Source organism: Toxotes jaculatrix, chromosome 5 (genome assembly GCF_017976425.1).
Source record: "Toxotes jaculatrix isolate fToxJac2 chromosome 5, fToxJac2.pri, whole genome shotgun sequence".
Lineage (NCBI taxonomy): Eukaryota > Metazoa > Chordata > Actinopteri > Toxotidae > Toxotes > Toxotes jaculatrix.
The window spans coordinates 2,634,245-2,661,281 of NC_054398.1; the positions used below are offsets into that span (position 1 = coordinate 2,634,245).

Genomic DNA, 27,037 nt, shown 5'->3' on the forward strand with positions numbered 1-27,037 from the left:
GCTGGTTGAATGACTTGTTAGCTGGTAGCTAACGGGTTAAATTACTGGCTGTATTGTTGGTTGACTGAATGTTTGTTTGACTGGTTCACTGACTGGTGCGTCCCCTTTGTCTCTCCATGGGATCACTGATAACTGCTTAATCCTATTTTCTGTGTTACATAAACACACACACACACACACACACACACACACTCACAGTGTTCATTAGCTTTAACTCACAGAAAAATGCCACAGGCAGATGAGCTGATGATGTCATGCCTCGCTCTGATTGGTTGGCTCTGACTTCCTCCTCCCCCATCTCTCCCTCCCCGTATCTCTGCCTCCTCCCTGCCTTCTTCTCTCTGTCAGCTCTCGTTCATCCCACCTCTGTTCAACACCACCCTCCTCTGTTGTTCTCCCCTCTCTGTTTTCCTCTTTCTGCCTCTCTCTACCTCTCCTCTCCTCTCTTCTCGGCTCTCAGTGATGATGATGATGATGGTGGTGATGTGACACCGTGGCCAGCCAATAATCACGCAAGGAGGGAGGAGGAGGGGTGTGTCCAGAGGCCGAGCTTGCAGCTGATCGATGCTGAGGAGACCGAGGAGGAAGAAGGGGAAGAGAGGGAGGTAGAGGAGGGTGGGAGAGGCCTTGCCCGAGCTGAGGAGCGCCGACACTGGCTTAATAAAGGGGGAGAAGAGGAGGAGAAAGGGGGAAGAGGAGGAGGAGGAGGGAGGGAAGAAGCTGTTGCCTGTCAGAGGGGCATCAACCTGTGCTGACATGGACAAATATCGGCCAAAGAGACCCACCACCCTGGCTCTGTTCCCACAGCTGCCACAAGCCGGCACTCAGGTAGGGACAGACTGGGAGGATCCCCTGTTTTTCAAATGAGCTGAGGAAATGGGTTGCAGTGTGTATGAGTGTGTGTGTGATCATGGCTGGATCTTGTGTTTAGGATAAGGCAGCAGTGGCATCAAGCTGAATAAATAGGTTACTGTGTGTGTGTGTGTGTGTGTGTGTGTGTGTGTGTGTGTGTGTGTGTGTGTGTGTGTGTGTGTGTGTGTACACGCATGCGTGCGTGTATGCATTTCCTGGGAGGATCCTGTCTTCAGAATGAGACAGCATTGGGTAGCTGTCTATTTGTGTATGCAGTTAGGTGTGTTTTTGTGTGTGTGTGTGTATGTGTGTGTGTGTGTGCTGGCAGTGGGTCAGTTCTGAAATGGCTCAGCTGTATGTTGCGGTGCTTGGTCCCTATTTCACGTCCTGGTGATGATATTTCTGGCAAATACGTCAGAATATCAATATATTATCAATATATTTTCAGAATATAAATATTCATAATTAAATCTGTGTCGTGTAGATGACTTGGTTAATTTTCCAGTGGGCCCATGGTAGGCAGAGCAGCCAGGGGTTCAGTGACTTGCTCAAGGACACTTTGACAGGACACACTGGCTGTTGTGGGGACTGACACTGATTGTGCATTTAGAGCCTCTGAGCTGCTCTGTCATTTCATGAAATACGTAAAAGCAAATTAAAGATGTGTCAGTCGTAGCTGTGTCTTCTAGGAAGAGAACAGAAGTGGAGGATTTAATGCAACACCAAGTCTAAAGAGGAATAGATGTATAAAAACAAGTCCAGATGCTAGTGAAGTGGCTGACCCTCGCTCCTCAGGCTGCGTTAAGTAAGGAGTGCTCTCCACAGGGAGCCAGCAGTAACACTGGTAGTATCCTGGTGCATCCCTTTTAAACGAACTGCATCCTGTTTGTTGTTGGCGTTTCAGCCTGACCTGCGTTTCCCTTCGCAATCAACATCATGAAGCATGAAGAGGGGGTTCCTCAGAGGGCCACTGAAATATGAAATCACTGTTGTTGTGGCTGATTTTGATGATTATGGCTCTAATAACTATAACGGTGATGATGATGATAATAATAGAAATACAGGATAGATGGTCAGATTTGTTCAGATATTATTTAACAGACAAGATGTTAGACAGCTGAGGCTGGGGTTGGAATCCCTCATCAAACCTGGCTTCAGCTTTGTGTTTGCAAGTAAGTGAAGCAGCAAAAAAACAAAACCTCAAATATCTGTAATTACCTTCTGCTGGCTGAGAAGGCAGAAACTTAATTAATGTTCACGTTCCTGAAAATGAAGTGAGCAGCAGAGGATACGGTGTGAAATGTGGGTTAAATGTACAGCGACTGAATGAATGTAGCTACTGACTGTCAGACGCTTATTTTGCATGAACTAATAGCACAAAAAAGTCAAGGTCTTCAAGGTATTCATTATAAAAAATATTAATTAGCTACAGCTGATAAGACCTTGGCTTCCTGCCTTATGTTTTCCTCGGCCTATTTTATTGGAATCTAATCCTAGAGTGCTGACCTTTTCCTCCTCCAGTGTTTCCTGCGTTTCATCCATCCTTGTTGAAATTATGAGCAACAAGGATGGACGGTTTTTAGAAAGGCTAGCTGATCAGCCAACCAGCTACCAAACGAGCTAACAGTTTTGTTTGCTGTTTGGTCCTGCTAATGTTACATCCACGTCTGAGCTGGCTGTGGATGCTCAGCTGGCCTCTTCTGCACTGATGAAGTTGACTCTCTAAGGTTTGGGTCTTGTGGGAAATGGTTCATGAAAGGCTGCTAAAAGCCGAAAAATTAAATCAACAATGAAACTGGGGCACAGACGTGTAGACGAAACACACCACATACTGCTGAGTAAAGCTCCGCTCTGCAGCTGAATACAGGCTAACCACCTGCATGCTAACATGTTAACGTGTTATTGACTGGAGACAGGACAAATACAGGATAATATGACCTATGGACAAGCATATCTACATTTATAAAACCTTAGAGATATAAATCCTCACAAATAAACTGAAGACCTCCTACAGACGTCATCAGTAATGACCCCACTGATCATCCAGGAGCCAGTGTAACCTGATAGAGAACAGAAGATGTGCTGACGGGCAGATAAAAAATGGTTTTTGTGTCTTCAGTTGCTCCATGAGCTGCGTGCTGAGAATTCCTGCTGACTTTAATATAACAGCACTGTAAAGAACTGTGACCCAGTGTCAGAGGATTAAAGGCACATACAGAGCTGCTGTAGGTATTCACCATTATGCTGCTTCAAAGGGTTTCTCACTTTATCATGTGTGACAGACTGGCCTGACACATTGCACATTATTGTATTTAGATTTTTTTAATGCTACATTTATAGAGAAGGAACAGCCAGGAACGGCTCCTGCAGCAGGGACCAGCGTGGGATAAACACCGGTGCAGTAACAGTCATGCAGGACAGATGCGGCTGGAAGGATAAGGAGAGGATGTAATGTTACCACAGCATGAACAATATACCATTCCCACTGAGAAGCAACTGTTCTTCCTCCTGGTTCAGCTTCTGATGACACACTGTCCTCTGCTCAGTCTGAAACCTACTGGTTTGGATGCTCAAGCTATTTTAGTTACTGTGCTTCATGGAAATATTTAAATCTATTACCAATATTACTTTGTAATTTTTCCCAGTTTTACCTATTGGCATGGATTTATATGGATATAGTTTATTCTGAAAGGAGCAAATACTCATACTTCCTTATAAAAATATAATTTTATACACTGAACGTTACTAGTTTTACTGAGTTTTACTCTTGGCACCATGAAGCAGTCTGGAAAACAGGTATGATGTACGAAACCCAATCAAAATGGTATTGAAATCAGTTTGTAGACAGCCACTGCAGTATTGAGCATGTCCTCACTGCGTGTCATCAAACACATCATGTCTATTAATTATTCAATCAGCAGTGTGACTGGCTGCTGTAAACTGTCTGTCCTCACCAGCCTGTCTTGCTTGCCAAGAGGACTCACCACTGCAGCTGGATCAGACTGATAACTCTGATAACACTTAACATATGAGCCCTGACTCTCACTCAGTGTGTGCCTGTGTGCGTACTTCTATCTCTGTGAAGACCAGTTTCAGTTGTGAAATGAGTGTGTGTCAGGGAGGTGGCATCAGGCTGCATGTGTTCATAAAACAGTGGAGCCTATAAATCCTTTTAGTTCAATGACAGCATCAGTGAAAATGCCAGAACCCTGTCTGATCTGGACCAAATTATGAGCCTAACCTCTGCTATAAGGACAGACAGAAAACAGTATGTTGGCCATTAGGTATATATCGTACCTGGGGCCATTATTAAGAATAAAACAGATGTGATAATGTGTTAATTAGTAAGCTTTGAAGGTGCAGGTCATTAGATTCTCTTACTTTCAAATAGGAAAATCATTACAGTACAAATGTACAAATGAAATACTGAGGAGTTTATTTGTGGACCAGACTATGTTTTGTTTTTTTCCTTCTTTCTTAATGTGTTCATCATCCTCACCACAAGGCTGGGAACATAGACTTCACATAAACATGGAAGATACATCATGACTTCTTGCTGCCATGCAAAAATGAAACCAGCATATCATATATGGGAACTGCCATCTTGTTTTTATGACAAATGTTGGTGTTGTGAAACACAATGAGTGCAGGTAGGCAGTTATTTACATATATTGTGCAAGAAATTCAAAGTGTCGGATGATTTTGAGAGGATGAGCCCAACAAGGTGGCGTGTCTGCAGGCAGACATTCACCTGTCATTCATTTACCTCAGAAATGTCATATGATTTGAAACCGGTGGTTGAGGTCGGATATGTTTCACTGCCATTTTGTGTGTTGCTGCATTGTCGTAACTGAGATAGTGATTTGTTGTCATTTCTGTGTTCTGTCATAATTAGTTGTAGGTTGTTGTGTTTACATTATTCAGGTGTGTGTTTCGTTTTGACTCTTAAACATGAATAATAATTTGTGGCCTGCTGTACATGTGCGGAACAAAATCGAAATCTGAGTTTTGTCAAAGCTTAATTGGCCCACTAAAGTTCTGTTTGTTGCTCACAGCCCTTTGTAGGATTCTTTCCTCTTGGTTTATTGGATACCTGCAGCTGTCATACGGCAGCAGGATCAATATGTGAGTCTCCAAAGTGAGAGAGCTGCTGTGCACATTAACTCACGTGGCACAGCAGTTGCATGAAGGCCAGTAAACATAGAAGACGGCCGTAGCAGAGTTCTAGCTCTGGCTCCACCGGGCCCACCCTGTCAGCATCTCAGTCACGTTTGCAAAATAATCAGTCAAAGCATGAAGATGTGTCTGCTTTCATTTGGCTCGATTGCTGTTGTGTTAATGGTTCCGTGCTGCAGTGGGTGCTAACACCGCACACAGGCATTTTCACTACTAGCTGCAGTTTGCACCAACAACCAGGTGGCACATGTGAGCAGTCCACAGTGTCTCTCACAATTCAGTTCAGTTTCAGTTCAGACTGGATTTATTGCCATTGGAAACAAAGGTTTATATTTTATTTACAACTCTTCCAGCATTTGCATTTTTTTAAAAATATTTGGTGAGTTTTTGTTTTGGCCCTAGAGAACAAGATGTTTAATACTGAAACTTTACTGAAATTGTAAATGTAATCATGCATCTGTACATGAATTGAAAACTGAAACAATGTCAAGACGAGACGTCCACTAAACTTTCACTTTTCAAACTTGAACAACTTAATTTCAATCGAGTGAAAGATGTTCAGCTTTCTGTAATCATTCCTCCTGTTCGTAATGGTCTTTTAAAGATCTCTTCCTAACGTGCTGCCAGTGGAAGTGACGGAGGAGTTACAGAACATCTAGGACCTTTCAGTTTCCATGGACAGTGCTTATTACAGCAAGCAGCACCTGTTTCAGTTTCCATACGGGCACTACACTATTTTTTAAAGACAGACTTAAGAAATAGTGAACATATTCTTTAATGTTTCTAAAGCATGCAGCAGTGTGAAAGGCTGTTTATTCATTCATCAGTTTCCATTTACTTCAGTACTTTACAAAAATTCACTTACAGATACTTGAAACCTGAGTGAGCTGGAGTAGATGATCCACCCATCCTCATTCTCATCAGAGCTGTCTCATCTCTGGGCTAAAGCAGCTGGATGTGCAGAAATCTGAGTTATGAACACTGTGCACTGACTTTGCTCTGCATTTGGACATATTAATGGGGGTTTTGAAGGCATGAGGTGAGGATGAGTGGAGGATGATACAGCTGATGGAGCACACAGCTGAAGTCCAGGAAGGGAACCACTTTGAAATAAGCGATCTGATCATAAATACAGCAGCACTCCGCAGCCTCTGGGCGAGTGGCTGCCTCTACACTCTTTTCTGTTGTTAACAGAGCGAGAGAGGAGGTAGTTGATTCAGCATCACAGACAATCACATTGATCTGTTATGTCTGTCCGAAAGTTCACTCTCAGTGGGAGGAGTCCGGTGTCTGGTTAGGACTAATGACAGATTTACGTGCCAGGATCTAAGTTAAAGGAGCAGTTAGCAATTCAGGAGAAAGACTGTTGACAACTGAACTCAACAGCGAAACAAACACACCCCTCCCTTCAGTGCTTTTATTTATGGGTGTGCATTACCGAGGCAACGACACTAACACCTGGGCTTCGCTGACCGGGAGAGAAATATGGAGGAATCTGATGTAGTCGTCGTAAGACACATGATGAAGTAGTTTATTTCCCAAGTAGAGGTTACATAGCTTTGTTATTAAACAGCTCAGTGCTTCCATTTCCATGTCTGCAGGCATTTAAACCAAAGTGACTGGCTCTCTCCTTGGGGGCTGCGTTGCACTGCGCTTCCTTCCCTGCAGCTCAGCAGGCGATGGTGGGTTGCAATGCCAGCTCTCAGTCACAATGAGCAGCAGTGGAATCATCAGAATTCAGGGATGAAAACACGTTTTAATGATCCAGGAAAGGTTTGGAAAGTGGGATTAGTTTTAACAAGTGACTTATCCAACTCTTTAACCTTCAAACTCCCTCGACTGCATTCCGGCAGTATCACAGCTATTTCTGGGTATCAGACGGAAAATGACAGATGGCGTTGAGACGCCATCTTTAATTTGAGACGAGAAGTTTGAATAATAAAACTTGCTCCATTAGATTTTTGTCTGCACATTGAAACGTCTGTTTGTGTAAATGTCAGAAGTCAGACTTCAGCGAGATGTCATCTCTCTCTCTCTCTCTCACACACACACATGCACACACACGCACGCATGCACGCACATGCTGAGTAGCCATAGTAACAGAGCGTGGTGTGTGACAGGGAGAGCAGATGCATGAGGGATGTGTAAGTAAGTGAGTCAGCGCTCTGCGTGCTTCCCGTGACGTTGAGGCGAGACCATCGCACACTTCCTGCTCCATGCTCCTGCCTCTTCCTGGCAATGATGTCATCAGAGAGAGAGAGGGAAAGAAAGAGAGAGAGAGAGAGAGAGAGAGAGAGAGAGAGAGAGAGAGAGAGAGAGAGAGAGAGGGAGAGAGGGAGAGAGAGAGAGAGAGATTTGTGATAGATGTATTGAATTTTAGTTTCTGGATTTCACTCAGCTAATAGGCCCAAAAGGAAATATTAGGCTTGTCATACACTTTGTGTGGAAAACACTTTGGAGCCACGGTCTGAAACAGGTTTGTGTTTCAACAGTTGTTGCAGTGGTATGGGGATCCCATAATGCCTCGCTCAATCATCAAGAGCTTTAAAACACTATAGAAGATGTCAAGGTTGTGTGAGAGGGACTGAGTCTGGTGCACCACCAGAAATAGTGTTACCAAGACCAAAACGTGCCCACGAGTATTTAAAAAGGTTAAATTTGAAGTGTTCAGTAAAGATTATATTTCAAAATTAGGTATTAATTAGGTCTTAAAGTTTCACTGGTCACTGCGTGTGTGTGTGTGTGTGTGTGTGTGTGTGTGTGTGTGTGTGTGTGTGTGTGTGTGTGTGTGTGTGTGTGTGTGTGTGTGACAGTCCACTCTCGTGTTGGTTTCTGCTCTTAAACTGCTGCTCTGTCTCATTATTTCTGTCCAGGATTCTATCAACAACAACTCTTTAGGCAAGAAGGACAGCTGGAAGGACTCCCACTCTTCTTCCCCACACATCACAGGTATGGACACTAAATGTTTCAGAGTTCATATCATAGACTGTATATAAAGATGGATGATCACTTCCTGCCACTGTGCAAAGGAGCCAGGAGTATGGCAGCCATCTTGCTTTATAATTTTTTTTTTTAGAGATCTTGTTTGTCAACAGGACCAAAGCCCAGAGCACAGGGCAGAGCTGCAACAATGGATGACTGAGGAGAGTGAAACTTGATACGGGACTGAAGCAGGAGCTGCCTGACCTCCAGCACTCAGTTATTTCAGGCAGCAGCGTCCAGGGGCTGAGCTGTGGATATTTCACATGCTCTGTTTGTTTTTATTTTTGTAAAATCTGATGTGATGGAGTTTTTTTTTTTGTATTTTTTTTTCCAGTGTACAGACCAGCGAGATTCCAGCGTCTCTCTTCACTCAATTAGTTACCACTGTGCAAATGTAGGACCTCCTAATGTATTTTTGGTGAACTTGAGAACAAGACGTCTTCGTATTCAGTGAATGGATGAACATGTCTGAGCGTGAGGATCAGAAATTTATCCTCCACTTTTCATTTTTGCCATTTCTGTCACCTTTGCTATCAAAACAAATCTTGCTAACCTGAATCTTGTCGTCAGAAAACTCTTGTTTCTTCATCATTATTAAATGAATTTAAAAAATCAGAAACACAGATGGCACTTGTTGTGCTGGAGTCTAGTCTTTCACAGTAAAGACTCCTTTGACTTTAGTGTTGCCAGTCACATTTCCCATGTAACACTGATGGTTTCCATCGAATCAGGACACACTTCCTTCCTTGTGTTAGATGATGCTGCTCATTTGTTTATTATCCCTGCCTATAACTGTATGACATGAATTCAGCACTGTGCCAAAGAGCATCATTAAAGGCTGCAGTGAGTTGGAACATTAGTGTTATTAAAAGCTTTTGCATCCCATAATTCACTTTATCACTCAAGATTTGATAGCGAGCAGAGGAGATGCACTGTGGGGACTCTGATTGCGACTAATAAGCCTGTGAGAAAAGTGGGATAGTGACCTTTGTGGACACGGGGAAAATAACCCCTGATGATGTCATCAGGGGTTACTGTCTCTAGCCTGGCCTTGAGGGCATTTACCAGAGCCGGGGGGTCTAATAATAAAATGCTATTGACTTGCATGTTGAGAAATCAATGATCCACTGTTGCAATCTCTCTCTCTCTCATACGTTCATACGTTTGCTTTGTCATGTTTGTCTGATCATGAACAAAAGCAATTTTTGGCAGGACACTTTAAAAAAAAAAAAGTGCACCTGTAAATTCAGGACTTCATGAATGGTTGATCATTACAGGCAAACAGTGTCAGATGCATGTGTTTGGACTGAAACAGTGTGGGGAGGAAAATGCACAACAGAGACACAGAACAGATTCTCAAGAATAAAGCAAACATGATTTTTGAAATATTTGAAATTACTGAAATGTTTTCTTCTGTTCCTGTAACTTATCCAGCATAAACTGCTTACTGTTGGCTGCTGTGATAATCCCTCTGTATACGTCTAGTTGCCTAATACGTAATCTCATACTTTTGTTTGTTTGTTTGTGTGTGTGTGTGTGTTAAGGGGATCTACCACCACAGGATGTCCAACCAAAAGCGGAGGCCAAAGTCCGGCACAGCACGCACCGCCCAGCCCCCAAACCGCCCACAGCCAATGATGCCAACAGCAAAGCCAACACTCAGGCTGCCGCCACTGCCGCAGACACACGCGCTCGACTGCGGGAAAAACAGGGGTCCGGGGCCACGCACACACAGAACTCCAGCACCCCGAGGAATCAGAGGAGAGGAGGAGGTGGAGTAGGGAGAGGGCTAGGACGAGGAGCAGCAGCGATGAAAGAGAGGAGCCTGGGGGACATCAGAGGAAAGGATGGAGGGACAGCAGGGAAGGAGGACAGAAGAGGGGGGAGACTGTGTGCGGAGTCCAAGGGGAAGGAGAAAGAGAGGAATCTACATCAAAGGCCAAGAGAGGCCAGTGGACTGAAGAACCGGGGGGCTGATGGGAAAGGAAAAGTAGGTGCTAAAGGGGGTAACAGAGGAGGAGCATGCAAGCCAAATAATATACTGTCTAACCAAGAAGTGTATCTGACAGCCATGGTGGTTCCACGCACACCTGTAGCACCAAGAAACCAGGACAAGACCCAAGACAAAGGTAATGAACCCAAAGGAAGGGTAGTGTGATACCCCTGAGAGCTCGACTGTACAAACAACATGTCCTGAACTGCTAAATGTGACTTAGTTGATCACAATCGTGTCATTTTTCAGCTTTTTAGCTGTAAAATCCAAATTTTGTTGAATATTTTAACTTCCACCACATGAATTCTCATCGGCCTCTCACTGCTATTTAAAAACAAAGGACACTCAGCGGGGGATTAAGGTGCTGATTGTGAAGCACATGGTCCTGGGTTCATCATGGGATATCTAAATCATGGGATATCTTAGTTTTGGGAGTATGGTTGTCTACAGTAACTGTGTATGACTTGAATGCACCACTATGTTCACCAGCTGATCCCTGACTGTTTTTTGACTGGAACCTACTGTTGGAAAGTTGATGAGTTGGTAGCTGGTCCACTACTAGACACCCATTTATCATTGGATAGAGTCATTTGACCAGTCGTTAAAATAAAAAATATTGCCGCTTTCAAGATATGATGGTCACAAGCAGACAGACTCTTATGCAGAGGACATAATACTAGTACCCACACTGACCTGGTAAAAAGTCCCACTGTGATTAAAACCACAGTCTGTTACGAGCACCTGTAAACCTAAACCTCAGGGATTAGGTGTCGTAGCAATGAATTATATAAGTTTCTCAATCACTGCCATATCATGTGGTGCATAACTCCTTCGGGGCATTGCAGCCTTTGACGTTAGAGAACCTTAGTTACCTTTGTTCACTTTTTATCCCCGACTTGTTTACAAGCAGTTTGCAAATGACCCTGTTACTCCTGATACCCACCCACTGTCCATATTTTTCTGTTCTTAGGCCAAAGCCATGACAAGACCAAGGAAAACCCCCCTGCTCTCTCCCGATCCAGCAGTGAGGGGGGGTCAAACAGAATGTCCCTCAGCTCAGACACAGAGGGCCCCCCACCAGGGCCTCTGCATCCCTCTCTGTCCCACCGAACCAACCCCGACATTAGTGAAGAGGAGGGGGAGGGAGACCGAACTCCCTGCGTCAACGTCCAGAATGGTCCGACCCACTGCCTCGCAGGTAATGAAAAAACAGAGATGGACTGTACCAAATCCGAGGTGGATGCAGGGGGAGGAAAAGGTGACAGTAACACTGAGGTGGATGGCACCAACTCTGTCACTCAGGGAGATTCTGCGGCTGCCCGGACTGTAGCGAAGAGTGGAGCGACAGGGTTAAATTACGACTCTGTTAAATACACTCTGGTGGTCGATGAACATGCTCAATTGGAGCTGGTCAGCCTCAAGGACTGTTTGCACCGTTACAATGAGCACAATGATGACAGTGATGCAGAGACAGTCTATCAGTCTGCCAACGAGGAGGAGGACCCAGAGTATGAGGAAGAGAGGAAGAGGAAAGAGGAAGCAAAGAAGCAAGGTAATGATGAAGATGCAAGAGTTTATTCCTGTGAGAGACTGAATCTCAGCAGATTTCCTGGGAATCTGTCTGTTAGGTTATAAGACATGTTGTGTACAAAGTTGCAACTTTGTCCCGATGGTGGTGCTGAACTAAAACTTACGAAAATCTTAAGAGTTTTGTGATTTGCATTTAGAGCTTTGTGTGTGGAACACCACTGAATAGATAAGACACATCTAGTACCACAGTCTGTAGTAGATGACTGTGCAGGTGCAGCTTTAGGAGAGAAGACCGACTGAAGTAGAACTCAAACCTTCTCTATCTGTTTTCTGCTGTCAGTTTAACCTGTCCCTGTTTTCTGATCCAAGAGAGGAGGAAAGAGGAGGAAAATAGAAGAAAAGAAGAGGAGGAGTCAAAGAGGAGTAGGGAAGAGGATCTGAGGAGGAGGAGGGAGGAGGAGGTGAAGAGGAGAAGGGAAGTTGTAGCAAGGATCTGCAAGCAGTCCAAGGTAACGTCAACCACAGCTTCAGAGGAAGAGGATTCTCATGGAGGAAGGCCGGGAATTCCCAGAAGTAGGAAGTTCCTCAACCTGTTTGCCAACAACAGCAGCCATTACAGTGCTACAGGTTTGTATATTCTCCAGACATTTAGTTTAGATCAAAAGTAATTTTGTCTCCAAAAAAAATTAATATTCAGGCTGCTGTGACACGTCTTAGTAGAGCTAACTAGTTGAAGTTGTTTCCTGTCTATTTTCCTATCTATCTATCTATCTATCTATCTATCTATCTATCTATCTATCTATCTATCTATCTATCTTTCTTTCTTTCTTTCTTTCTCTCTTTCTTTCTTTCTTTCCCACTGGAGAATGAATATGACACAAAATTCAAACTGTCAGTTACTGGCTGTGAGTGTAACATCAGTGCTGTATCATTCAGGTGCTGGGTCGTTTGGTGTGTTCTCCTGTGTTTTGGATGGAGTGGAGAGGCAGCAGAGCCACAGAGCTGTCTACAGGTTAACACACATGAACAAATACAAACCCGCTGTGACATGTCCAAGGTCATCAACACATCAGACTGAAATCTGTGCGTTTCTTATGCCTGATTTTAGGTTTGTCCCCCGTCATGCAGATGAGCTTTACCTAGAGACAGATGACCCAGTGTTAATGCTGAACCAGTCTGAGGACCTGTGGTGTCAGGGTTACAACATGAGGACTGGCTCTACGGGCATTTTCCCTGCTTTCTATGCTGTCAAGTTGCCCAAAGATGTTAACCAAGGTACACTGCAAAGGACTGGGCTGTAAAAGCAGAGTGTCTCCATTATCAACAACACTGATAATTCAATGTGTTCTCCTTTCTTCACACAGTCCAGAAAGATGGTTGGATAGAGCAGTTCTTGGTGCGATTCCTGGGCTCAGTTCAAGTCCCCATCCACAAAGGCAACGACGTGCTGTGTGCTGCAATGCAGAAGGTACATAAATACATGTCCTGTCCAACAGGACCACACCATGAAAGTTGATTATCAGTAGTAAATAAAGACAACAACCTCTAATGGGTGACTATCAAATGGCTTAACAACCTATAAGCAAAGTAGGAATGCTTTTTAAAAGGATCTTGTCCTTTTCATATTTCTGGTATCACCAGCTATGCCAGAAATGCTTCAGCTTAGCTTCATCTCTTTGTCGCATTAGCAGAAACCACATATGTACCTTCAGCGTCAGTTTGCAACCCTACCCTTTGGTAGCTGTGCCATGGCAATATTTCAGCCACGAACGTTCTCCAGATTGGCAGAGGGAGGACGTTCCTGTTCTTGTTAACAGTAGTTAGTCTTTCTTCTTTATTATTACTTGTTTGTTCAGTTTAAAAGAAAAAGAGGGCTGCCAATATAAGACTGAGGTGTAAACTGATTAAATGTGGTCTTTTCTTTCAATAAAAAAAAGAGAAAAAAAGGCAAATGGGAGAACAAGAATGTGGGTTATAATTTCTGAGAATAAGAACCTGTTTATTCTTTGAAGCCTTATGAGGCTAAAAATCTCTCTCAGCCTGGAATCTGTTAACTTCAGGTTCCCAAAGAAAAAGAATAAAACATTGTAGACATGAATAAACAGTACATGTTTTTTTTCTTCCATAACAATGAGTCTGGGAATGAGTCTGGTTTTATACCCAGATGATCTCTATCAGCCAGACTAATCAAGATTTAACAACGCTCACTCTAAACTGGCTGAAGGATGCTTGTGTATTTCTACTGCACGGGTTTTAAGGGTCAGTTCACCAAAATAACAAGACAACATGTTTTCTTTTCTTGTGGTATCTGGCCATGCAGATCTTTTAGTTTGATTTATCCTTCACACTGAGAGTTTCGTTCGAAGGAGAAAAACAGTGGAAACTGTTCACAGTGAGGTCTGTGGATTATCGCGAGTAACCACAATGAACCAAACAGAACTTTTCAGTGTGAACTGTCCCTTTAACCGACTCAGATCTAGTGTGTTATATAAGAAGAGAGTTGTGCCTGTCACAGCGATAATCGTTGTGTTTCCTCAAAATCCTTCACTGGGTCCAAATCCTTATTAAGAACGTTGCAGCACAGATCAGGCTACTTTAGCTTCAGGCGACGTTTGTAAAGAGACACGTTCTCTCCAACAGCATGAGCACACAAACTATGATACACACAAAGCAAGGCTTGTGTGTTCATGAATTAAATCCAAATTGTTCCTAGTGAATACTGAGGTGAATAATTAACCTCTTATGGTTGTTGAACCTGCAAACTTCAAGTGTTTGGCATCAATATTACGAGACATAAACATGCAAGAGGCAACTGACACAGTGATACAGGGGCCAGTTTCACAAAGGCAGACTGACTGTGGCTTAGTTCAAACTAAAAGCCAGACGTTCGCTTCCTCAGGTAGAACTAACTGACCATGGACTAGGAGCTAAGACTTTTTTTTTTTTTTTCAAATGAAAAACATGGCTGACTGAGTAACTGCATCATCCCACTCAGCTTCCTTCACTCCAGCAGAAAATGCTCTCTTAATGTCTCCTGGAAGAAATCCCAGTTACAAGGACACAGCAAAGAGCACACCGACACAGCATCTCAGCTCTGGTGCATCAGTCAGGATCACCAGGCAGCCTCAGGATAGTTTCCCTCGCCAGATGAAATCTCCTCATTGCTGCATTTTTCCGCATATTGTTATTTATTATCATCACTATATTTTGGCTTATTGTGGTCTCTAAAACTTATGAGCCATGTTTTGTTTTTGTTTTTTTGTCATTTGACCTTCACATCCATTTCAAGCAGTGATTGGTCAGCTGTGCAGAGGTGAGAAAGGAGCAGGGGTTGGACCTTTCTGTCTCTTCAGAACCAGTCCCCGGTTTGTGTATTGACTGACTGTTTGTGTTTACAGGTAGCATGTAACAGGCGGTTAGCAGGTCAGCCTCCCTCGGCTTGTGTGCTTGACGTCAGTGTGAAGGGTGTGAAGATCAATGTCCAGGACCAGTGTCACTCTGCTCACAGGGTACGTGCACTAACCTGTCTACATATGTACCTCCCTTCCTTTTCAAATGCAGCTGATGGAAAACGTGCAGCAGGAAACTGTGGTGTTGTAAACAGGACATTTGGGTGTATAGTGCTCTACAGTGGCAACAAGCACTAACTACAAGCAACTGATGCCGCTCTGCTAGTCTGGATAAATATATCAGGATTTATTCAGGTTTAAACTTTAATCCTTCAAACTTTACATTTCTTTGTCTTTCTCTGTCTTTGTCTCTGTCTCTGTCAGGGGGACCAGTGTTTCCATTTTTTCCAGTTGAAGAACATCTCATTCTGTGGTTGTCATCCAAAACACAGCAAGTGAGTCAAACTACTGCTGAGGGATAATTTTAATCTAATCAGTTCCCAGAATTCCACAATTTTATGAAACCATATTAAATTGTACCTTTTCTCACAGTTTGTTTAAGTGTGCTTTAAATTTCACAAATTTAACTTAGTGCTTAGTCTGCTACAGCAGGTTGATCTCAGTGAACATCTGTAAATAAACCTCTCTGTAATGCTGATTACTGCATTGCAGGTATTTTGGCTTCATCACCAAACACCCTGACCAACAGCGCTTCGCCTGTCACGTGATGATGTCAGACTCATCATTACATCCTCTGGCCGAGTCTGTAGGGTAAAACCTCTCATATTACATTATATTCTCTATTTTTTTATATTTTATATCCAATACATATTTTCTGACTTGCCCCCGGTGGTATCTGCCCATGCACATCTTTGGTTATACACAGATCCACAGTACTGTTAATAATAAGGGTTGTTTATTCAGTAGAATGTAGTTCTAGTGAAAACGGTTGACAGTGTTTTGTGTGGATTATTCAGAGTAACTGGGACTCTGTTTTTGGAGGACATGTTGCTGTTAATTCTTTATGTCATTCTTCAGAGAACTTCAAACAAACTTCTTTTCAGCTCCAGTGTACTGGGATAGAGACACAAATCTCAGAAACCTCAGAACCCGGTCTCTAAAAAAAAACGAAAGGGTGCATGAACACACTCAATCATTTCAGTGGCGGCAGCTCCATCAGCAGGGATTCAGACTGGAAGTCTTAAACAGACCTGTGGTAACCCTACCCAAACCTGATTTACATAGATTAGTTTACAAAAAAGGGAGACCTGATCCCGAGGACAACGGGACGCAGTCGACCTGAGACAACCCTAACAAAGAGAGAACACAAACACCAGCAGCAGCAGCATGGTGCCCTGTTAATTCATTAGATCAATTAACTACCAGCTGCGGGGGAAAAGAGCAGCAAAGCACAATTATTAATAATTATAATAATACTGCTCTGAGAACAAAGTCATAGAAAATAAAATGATATGTTAATATGCTTCATAGACAAATTCATGTAAATAACTGAAGGTCCTGTTTCCACCTTCTGAACACATTCTGTAGCCAACTCTCACTGTGCCAGAGGAGCGACTCCATGCAAATGAATGAGAGGGCTGTTTTTTTCACACAGTGTGTGGATTATTAAAATGCTGCTTACATCTTTAATGCAGCCGCAACAATAAGAAAATAATGTTGTTAACAAAATAAAACACATGTACATGTAAATACATGTACTTTTACTTAAGTAAAATGTCGAATGTAGAACTCGTATTGTGCTGTAATGTGCTGGCATATTTGTGCACTGGGGCCACTGCTACTTTTACTTTAGTAAAAGATCTGAAAATCTTTTCCAACACTTCTGAGGACAACAAACATTCACAGCTTGTTTCATGTCAGTCCAGTACTCATCATGCCATCTTAGACCAAAGTGACACACTTTAAATCATCCTTTAGTCACGTCTCTCGTTTGCTACACAGACCAGAGTGTGCTAGATCTGTTTTGACATTTCATTTTCTGATTCTCTGTCCCACAGGAGGGCATTCCAGCAGTATTACAAGGAGCACATTGGCTACTCCTGTCCCACTGAAGACATCTTCATTGAATAACACCTCTCCCTCCGTCCTAAGTACTGAATACTCACTACGTGCATGTAAGCCTGGTCTTACACCACAAACTGGACCACTGATATATCTTCATCAGAGTACTTGCATGGTGGATTTTCTTTTCTTTCTTTTTGTTTTGCTGCATTCAGTGACACAGCGAGCTTTTCCTTCCTTTGGTCATGTCACGAAATAAATACCTCTATGGATGGATAGGATCACATGAGACGTCCCACACAGTGAGAATAAATGTAACTCTGTAAATCTGCCCAAACTCATACACAGATATCTGACACTAATATACTCTATAAGCTAAAATCTGTAACTACACATAGATATTGGATGTAAAAACCATATAGACAGCCTTCAGGAGTATGGAGTCAATTTAACGACAGAATGTTTATATCATCAATTTCTGAACTTGGAGCCAGTGCTGAAATAAATAATAATCATTAATCAGTGACAGTTTTGGAAATTGTTTAACCATTGGAATCATAAACATATCCAGAAAACAGGAGTCATCATCCATGTTAGCAGCTCTGTGAGGCTGTTTTCAGGCACAGCAGCGATGTGAGCCACTGTAAATGCTAATGTCAGGACGTATTTGGCCATAAACTAAACTAGATGGAAGAATCATTGGGTCACCGAAAGGTATTACAGTTTATCCTGTGGGGAACATGAGTGTCTGTAAAATAGGAATCCATCCTGAATCTGTTCAGACATGTCACTCAAAAATAAAAATGTCAACCTGGGATTCATTCTATGGGGACCATGGATGTCCTCAGAGGATAGGGTAGAAAGATTGATGTCAAGGTATTTTAGTCCGTAAAAACACGTTGGACTGATTGACTGACAAGTCATCTCAGTTTTATTTATATAAATCATAACAGAAATTATCTCAGGGCACTTTTCATATAGAGCAGGTTCAGACTGTACTCTTTATATTATTACTTACAGAGACCCAACATTTCCCCCATGAGCTACAGAGGCAAGGAAAAAAAAATCCCTGAATGAATGCGTGGAGAGAAGAGCTAAGTGCATCATGGGAAGTCTCCTGTCAGTCTAAGCCAGTAGCAGCATAACTAGGGGATGGTTCAAGGCAAAGCCTGAAGCAGTCCTAACTATGAGCTTTAGCAAAGAGGAGAGTTTTAGCCTCATTTTAAATGTAGAGAGGGTCTCTGCCTCCTGGATCCAAACTGGTAGATGGTTCCACAGCAGAGGAGCCTGATAACTGAAGGATCTGCCACCTGTTGTACTTTTAGAGACTCTAGGAACAAGAAGTAAGCCTGCTTTCTGGGAGCACAGTGTGTTCTAGTAGAGTAATAGGGAACTGTGAGCTCCTTAAGATATGATGGTGTCTGAGCATTGAGGGCTTTGCAGGTGAGGAGCAGGAGTTTAAATTCTGTTCTGGATTTTACAGGGAGCCAAAGCAGAGACACAGGAGAAATATGATCTCTGTTCCTGGTTCCTGTCAGTACTCGAGCTGCAGTACTTTGGATCAGCCTGATAATGAAGAATTGCAATAGTCGAACCTGAGACAGGATGTGCCTGATTTTCACAATGTTACATAAATGAAATAAGGCAGTGCTTGAAGTTTGTGTTGTGAGTGTTAAAGGACAAGTCCTGATCAAAGGCAACTGGCACTGGAGGCCAAGGCAATGCCATCTACAGTAACTACAACCTTACATCATATATTTCTGAGGTGTCTGGGGCCAATTACAATAAGAGAGTATTCATCCAGGTCTTTATGTCTTTAAGTGAGAGTCATTCACAGTGAGACTGCAGCACTATCAACAAAATGACTACAGTTAGCACAGGAGTCCTCTGTTACACTGACTTAAGTGATGGAATCTCTTCTGATAATAGCTAAAGACATCTAAGTGCAGGATTTTTTGCCGAATGGTGTGCAGTCCTGCAATAAGAATTCAAAAGTAATTAAATAATGGTCCAATAAAAGAGGATTGTGTGATAAGAAAAAAAATTAGAGGATTTGCTGCTTTTCTCCTTCACGTCATTGTAAATTGAACATGTTTGTGTTTTTGGTTGGTCCGACAAAATAAGCAATTTAATCACTTTGAATACAAAACTAATCCACACATCAATTCAAAAAACATTTTCTCATAACGATACTTCTTTGATGCGTAGTCACTTTTTATTTCATGTCTCGCTACGTCTCGCTACTGGTTTGTCATGTTGACGGTCACGTGGTTAAACATTAAGCACACTAGGTGTATTCTAAAAAGCTCTGAATCTTTAATTCCAGTTTGGAGACTTGTGGATATGTAAGTGTGGCAGGTATGTTGACTAATAGGAAAATCTATCAAAGTCTTGCACATTTTGAAAAGAAATTATGCATGAACTTAAGGGGTAGGAAAAGTAGCAAAGCGTTACTAGATGTAAGATTTGTATGTAATATATCTATTTTACCTTTCTAAATACTGAAGTGGGATTGCAATGGAAATATCATCTCCCTTCCTTCCCTACATTCAGCCTTTTGACCAAAATGAAATTCGCATCGGTCACTAATGCTGACGATCAAGTAGCAGATGGATGCTGAAGTTAACAAAACAGAATTCCTGTTACAGATATTTGCATGAGATTTGCAGCTGAGCTTGAACTTCAGCGTCATATGTCAAACCAGTTTCAGCTGAGACAAGTGTCTCTGAACACGTCTCTGAACACGTTGGCCTGGAAGCACACTGCTTGGAGGGCAGCTGTGCTAACCGCAAACACACATTTAAGATGTAGGATTGTAAGAACAAAGCAAAGCTGCATGTTTATGAGAGGAGGTAAATCTTCTGTCTTTAAATTAGCTTCATCCTTGACTCAGCAGTAAAGAAGGGCTACTTATGAACATCAGTTCCCCCCTAGAGTTTCAAAGACAGTGCTTGGAAGGGACAATGAACAAATGGACCTGCTTGTGACTTTGCACAGATGAGAACAGATTGATGTTTCTAAAAATATATATAAGTATATAATTCTGCATCTCATAACCCCCAGACTTGACAATCTACAGCTGAAGACATTTGGAGTCACTGCTGAGGTGCCTAATTTCTCTTGTTGCTCCTTGATGTTGATCTTTTCTTCCAAATGTGGTTGCAACTACAAATCCTTTATGCAGGGCCAAATGATACTGTGCAATATAGTATATGTGCAACAGAACAGATTGGTGGGATGGTGGGATCACCGTAGAGTCATGTCCAAGTCTGTACACGCCATTTTCAGCTTAGACTTCTTTTGCGTTGCCTGCTCAAATCGAGGACCAGAGTTGGGGTCAAGTCTCTATGGAAACACTTACTGGATTTGTTTCCATTTTTTTTTTAGCTTAGATATATTTAAAAGGAAAAAGCTATATGTGGTTTTTGATGACTTACCTTCACAATTCATCTGAAACTTGACTCAAAAATAATGCTAATGTTGCTCTGCGTCTGCTGGATGTGTGAAGAGACAACTGTTTGCTAGCATTTCAGCCATCACAGCTTTTATAATGTGGTATTGTTTTGTTTTCAGCTTGTCTTGCTGCAGCCAAAAAAAATCCATTAATGCAGCTTTAAGATCCAAGACATGAACATTTGGACTCAGAATTCCAGCCAATGAAAATGCATCTGCACAAGTAGTTGAAGTATATGATATTTGAGCAGGTAAAGTCAATGGAAAGTCAATGAAAATGAAGCTCGAAATGTTTTGTGTTTGATTTAAAAAAAAAAAAAATCAGTGCCTTTTTTTACTTTTTTTCTTTTTTGTTTGTTTGTTTGTTTGGTGCAGTGATGATGACTGGCATAGGTAAATAATTACCTGTTGACTTCAGATGTCTCCAATCACAGAATCTAAATAGATACAACAGATCAGTCTCATTCAGAGGAGCAGTCTTTAACTGGACATGGCTTGGTACACCTAAGATGGCTGCCATGGACTGAAGAGATCTGATGTTAGACCAGCAAGGGTTTAACTGGTTTATGTAGCTGGTTTTGTCCCTCAGTCAGTCAGTTCTTGTGGTCCGGTGCTGTCTTAGCTAAATCTGTCCCATTATTTCACAGCATTTGCGGTGGGGATAAAATTGCAGGGAAAATGCTAATTACTTGCACATTTTGGCATGAAAATTGTTAAAGGTACTGCATGCAGCCTCTGTCTGATGATAGCGGTATTGGTCTCGTAGCATCTGAACGCTTTACAGAGTACAGACCTTGGCAAAAAGTCCCATTTCTTGCCTTACAGACAGCCATTGCCTTCCATTTATTTCAGAACAGAATGAAAATAATTCACTCGTTCAGCATAATTTTGACTTTTGTTCAGTGGGATGGATAATGTCAAGTTTCAAGTCTCTGTGGTGAGATTTTTCTATACACGAGCAAACTAAAGTGAATGAAAATAATTGTCAACATGAAAAAAATAAAAAATAAAAAAATAAAATAAAATAATTAGCGGGCTACCACAGTTTCATTTCCATGCCAGCCATCCAAGGTGCGCCTTTGTTTTACTGATCCACCAGAAAGTGTCCTTTCTATGTATTCCATTTCTGTGATTCTAACACCATGGGGCTCTACTGTACTTAACTCATCAATATAGATATATCCTGTATAGATACTGTATGTATGTATGTTTGTATAGGAGTTATTATTGTATGCTGTTGGTATAACCAAAACCTGGGTGTAACGCCGCATGATATCGATGTTGTCCATTGAAGACAAGATGCACAGACTGGTGATAGTGATGGTGGTTCTTCTTGTCAATAAATCACGTTTACAGCTGCACTTAAAATACATCTTTTTATAGAGTGTAAGTCAGGAAGTTCACCACAGAGCAGAAGAGATTCTGAACTGAATCTGATTTACAGTTGGCTATTTTCAAACCTACACCCATGTATGAATCCGTTGGAAGACTACACTTGAGTCATGATAACACAATGTGCAATTATAAGAATTTGAATAAAAATGATTACAATAAAGAAATATAATGTATATAATCTCAAATATTAAAAAAAATGTAAATAAATCAGGAATCAGTTACATCTTTATTATTCACAGTGTGAGTAAGGATCTCCATACGTGTAATATCACATTCACATAAAGCTTCATATCATAATAAATTAAACGAACTGTTTACTGAACAGGCGGGGAGAGGAGGAATTATTTCTACAGTTTCCTGTCATTGTTCAGTGCCTGTTCTTTAACATGCTCAACACTCAGGGTTAAGAAACACAGAGATCTGCTATTTGAATCAGTGTTGGACTTGTAAGCATTTACAGTCAATACTTCAAACTCAAGTATGACAGATGTTCCAGTCTTTTAAACCTGTCACTTAAAACTACTTCATTAGTTAAACTTTCACAGGAGAGTTTTTGTGTTTCATAATGGTTTTGTCTAGATGCCATTTCAGAGGCTTCTCCAACACCACAACCTCAGAGTCCCATTGAGTAAGAGCTGCATTATTGCTGCTATTCAACTGGGTTATGGTACAAGCAAAAAAAAACAATAACAAAAACAATACTACCAACAAGTAATGATGGGAAAGCAAACATTTGGTTTGGAAAGATTGGACATGAGGACATGAGTGCTGGACAAAAACACAGTGGCATGTTCTATCACAGGATGGAGTGTTCTGTTGCACTGATGTGTACTTATCCACTACTAGTGTTTGAGTTTACGTAGCAAATAATGGAGTGTTTGATGTGCGCCATACGGCCACAGTGTGTTTAGGACCTAAAATGGAAGGTTTCACAGAGTGGTGAAAGGTCAGAGGTCAGTTTTCAGAGGAGTCGGTTTCTTCCGTGGAGCCGTCGCTTTCCACCTCCATCTTCCTCCTGTGGTGGATGTTCCTCCTGGGGGAGGCCTTCCTCTGCAGCTCCTTCAGCCCCCCCACCGCGCTGCCACTGCTGTTGCTGCCAGGACTCACTGAGATCTGGGCGATTCTGGACAAGAAAAGAGGTGTAAAGAGGAGAGTGTGTGTGTGTGTGAGTGTGAGTGTGTGTGTGTCTGTTCTCACATTTTGTCCAGTTCCTGGTCCATCTCTGGGTCGACCAGTAGCTCTGCTCTGCTGGGTAACACTCCTGCAGAAACAGGGAAGGAAGACAGGATTCAAGCGAAGACTGACGAGGTAAAAAACAAAATTTAACCATTTTAGCATCAGACTGCAACATAAGAAAATGTGAAGAAAGCAAAGGACTCTAATGAATGTACTGTATGTGCAAATCATACAATTATACACTTTATGGCAAATGTAAGTTAAAGTTTGTATGTGGCAGTGGTGGCAGTAGTGGTGGCAGTAGTGGTAGCAGCAGTGGTAGCAGCAGCAGCAGGAGGAGGAGGAGGGTGATGTGTAAAGTTAAATCTACCAATAGTTTGGTTGATGGTCTCATGTTTAGCCAGATTCATTAGGAAGCTGTAGTAACAGACTTTGTCGGTTTCCTCCAGTATCTCCCTCATACAGGACCTGGAAGGATGACTACACACACACACACACACACACACACAGACACACACACACACACAAGAAATGTCCGCTGAAACACACACATGACGACAAACTGTGCTATAATCACATGCTCAAAGACATCTGACACGTGGACACCACCAACCCTGCCATTAATGGACGGCCCACTCTACCTCCTGACCCTCAGCTCCTCCTCTTCAGATGACAACTTTTTTGGCCTCTCTGGCTCTCCATGTTCTGGCAGCCATGTCCTTTCTTGTGAGTACTACATGCACTATAACATTAAAGAGCACGTTTCTAGAGGATGTCCAGTGAGGGACGATTGGAATGTGTGTGTTTTACCTGTGTTTGAACCTGTCACAGAGGGCGTCTATACACTGAGCCAGAGTGGACGGCTCCACCCCGTCCTGCTGATGCCGCTCCTTGTCATTCTCCTCTGCAGTCACAGAGGGGAGCTGCTCGATGGACGTGGAGGTGGGGACGATAACAGTGTTAGGACTCTTCCCTGCTAACAGATCCTGGTAGATCAGCAGCACGCTGTCCAGGAACTCTGCAGACGCAGGGGATAATGTATGTATGACTCCATATGGTCCACTGCTAATACGCTGCTGATACGTTTCAGTTTTTAACAGACTCCATTCAAAATGTCAGAATAAGATCAGTTTTTTACTGTTTAAAATTTGATTCTGTTGATAAATAATTAGAAACAACTGCTCATCATTAATAAGCGATAGAAACAGAGTGAACTGAATGTGTATGTCTGGACACACTGTACACGTGTACAGGCGTGTACACTGCATGTGCACAGTGTTTATGAAACAGTCGTTTCTGTTGTACCTTGGTAGTAGAACTGCAGCTGAAAGGCATAAAGGAAGTCAGAGAAAGACATCAAACAATCTATGGCGTCGTCCATCAGAACGATTCTGCAGGACAGGAAAAGAAAAGCAGTTACTAACAGTACAGTATGTGCTTCATACTAACTGCTGTTTTCAATATTTCACAGCATGAAATGTTATAGCTGTGATGACCAGACAAACAATGATGTGACCTCTTTGAATGTGTGAAGAACAGTGCAAAGAAATCCCGCTCAAAAGAGTTTGTCGAGGTAGTAAAATGTCTTGAAGGGTCAGAGTGTGGTGTTTTGTCTGTAGTGTGTCAGTGTACTGACCTGGCTGCGCTCTGTACCATCTCTACTGGGAAGTCTGGACACAATAACTGCAGCAGAGACCTGTACTCGAGCATGGACAGTAAGTCTGGAACACAAGAAGACGTAAAACTAATTTTAGTTATGTATGATTTAAATGTAAAGAGCTTGGCCATTTTGGGCATTTTGCTTTGCTTTTCTGCCCAGAAGACATACAGTTTGATTTCCAGGTGTTGTCTCCACAGTTCTCCACAGTTCCCCTTAGTTGCCTTTTACCTAATGATATTCCTGACAGTGGAAATTATAAATATTATTATTATTAACTGGAAGCAGTCTTTTTATAGCCTCCCTCACTTTGTAGGCATCAATGAGCTTCTTTTTCAGATCCTCGGTCAGTTGCTTAGAGGAGCCCATGGGTGTTGAGTGTTATAACAAGGTTTGAATTGACCGACCGTTCAATCGGCTGGAGGTGTATTTGCTTCTTTGCACTTCAAAAATCAAGAATATATGTAATTAGTCCAGAGCTTCCAAATTTTGCACTCAACTGTATAGAGAAAGGGTTATTTCTTTAAAGATAATTACAGAGTAATACAATTATCATTAGAGCAGAGAAGCTTCCAAGAGCTCTCACTCACCTCCACTCTTTCCAATCTGTCTGTAGCATCTCCAGAAGACTCTGATGAAGGAGGCTCTGTTATGAGGAGTGGCCCTGATGTAGTTGTACTCTCTGAAGAGGACGTGGTTACTGTTCTTCACACTGCTGAAACTACACACACACACAGAAATTTAATCTTACCCCAAAGTCTTAGTTGTTAAACAGAAATGTGATATAGTTGTGTAGGGATTTGCACTGTTTAGATTACTACATACATTATTATCTACATACTGTACTTTACAATCATCAGAAGTGTAGGACAGGATGCTTTCTGCATCACATTTACAAAGGCAGTGTATGAGCGTGTATTGTACATTGATTTATTTGATTATTTAAAAAATTCTGGCAAACATATTATCATATATTAGCAGTGTATATGTTTCCTACAGTGCAAACCTGCCACCGCAATGGTGACTGAATGGATATGACAATAAACTGTACACATGATGTTGGATTTGGGGTTGCAATAAGAAAATGCATTACAGTTTGACTGTATTAGCCTCCCAGTCACTGCATTGTTTTTTCCCAGGTCTGCAGTACTGAGGAACCAACCCTGTCTCTACATGGAGCTCGGTGACCGGATGGTGCATTAAATGAACATACTATTCAGCAAAGTAGCGGATCACCCCAAACTGGGTGTACTCCTCTCTGTGTTCCAGCAGCTGGGTCACTGCGTCGCTCAGATAGAACAACACGTTACTGTCCGCTGTAAGAGAAATAAACACAGAGCTCACGACCGCGAAATGAGGAGCTAAGCTGTTAACACCGCACTGCTAAGACCAGAACCTACCGAGGTATTCGTCAGCGGAGACGGTGGAATTAAAGCGGTTCATTCTGTCCGTCTTTCCGGGAGAAAACGCTGAAATGAACCTTAATAAACCTGTGAAATATTTAGCTGTGATCGTGGCTAACTGCTACATGTGCGCACAGTTTAATAATTTCTTTGGCCTTCGGATTTTGCTAACTGTCAGATACCGTCCTGACATGGTGGGCTTCCATGGAAACAACGGGATGTTGTGAGTTACTGTATTTAAACGCCCCCGAACAACACAGCAAACAAAGGTTCCTGTACTGTTTTCAGAACGTATAATAATAATAATAATAATAATGATGATGATGACGATGATGATGATGATAATAATAATAATACGAGACTTATGCAGCATTAACCTTGGACTGTAGGGTACAATGTATATAGTGGAGTATCAAACAAACTGAGGGATTGAAAAGTATATGAAGTTGTTTTATTTGTCGGTTAAATAATACTTCAGTACTTCTGTTTGAAATAAAATCCACACTTGATTCTGATTTTCAGGGGATTCTACTCAACTCAGAGCAATCACCATTTACATCACTGTACACCTTAAACCAAAACCACCTAAACCACTTCTTTCCTCTGCAGTGTACAGTAAATACTCAATCAGGCACTCATCTTTTGCATAATGTGCATGAAGTGTTGGAACAGAATGCTGAATGTAAGCCTATTTACAAAATTACAAAAAAAAAAATAAAATGGCTTTTTGTACTTTAGTGGTAACTGTCTGTTGAATTTGTGTCTTTGAAATTAAATAAACATGTGTCCTGTGCTACAATTTAACATCTAATGGATTTTACTGATTATTGCGTTGTTTTCACTCTCTGTGACTGTTGTTGATTTTATAATTTGCAGATGCAGAAAGATGGAAGTCTGTGTGGATTGGTCTATTCCGAGTGTTACATTTGTGTCTTGGGGTTCTTTGTCTCGTCCTTCCCTCCCTCAGTCCCTTGTCCTCCCAGGCAAGACTCATCCCATTTCTTTCTCT

General features: G+C 42.0%; 2 protein-coding genes across 2 annotated transcripts; one reads left to right on the forward strand and one right to left on the reverse strand.

Annotated features, from left to right (window-relative positions):
* The first annotated feature begins 756 nt into the window (after window positions 1-756).
* On the forward strand, window positions 757-17,013 carry LOC121182389 (C-Jun-amino-terminal kinase-interacting protein 1-like). The gene is made up of 12 exons (XM_041038853.1): window positions 757-828; window positions 7,902-7,977; window positions 9,555-10,139; window positions 10,974-11,555; window positions 11,903-12,160; window positions 12,470-12,545; window positions 12,642-12,808; window positions 12,898-13,001; window positions 14,932-15,042; window positions 15,307-15,377; window positions 15,595-15,693; window positions 16,941-17,013. The coding sequence occupies exons 1-12, from the start codon at window positions 757-759 to the stop codon at window positions 17,011-17,013; spliced, it is 2,274 nt and encodes a 757-aa protein (XP_040894787.1).
* A 4,842-nt stretch (window positions 17,014-21,855) lies between these two features.
* On the reverse strand, window positions 21,856-26,227 carry c5h11orf49 (chromosome 5 C11orf49 homolog). Its single transcript, XM_041038578.1, has 9 exons — window positions 26,026-26,227; window positions 25,839-25,941; window positions 25,216-25,346; window positions 24,605-24,689; window positions 24,274-24,359; window positions 23,779-23,986; window positions 23,339-23,448; window positions 22,990-23,053; window positions 21,856-22,915 (listed from the first exon to the last, which is right to left on the reverse strand). Exons 1-9 carry the CDS (start codon window positions 26,066-26,068, stop codon window positions 22,747-22,749), a joined length of 999 nt encoding a protein of 332 aa, XP_040894512.1. The 5' UTR covers window positions 26,069-26,227; the 3' UTR covers window positions 21,856-22,746.
* Between the last annotated feature and the right edge of the window lie 810 nt (window positions 26,228-27,037).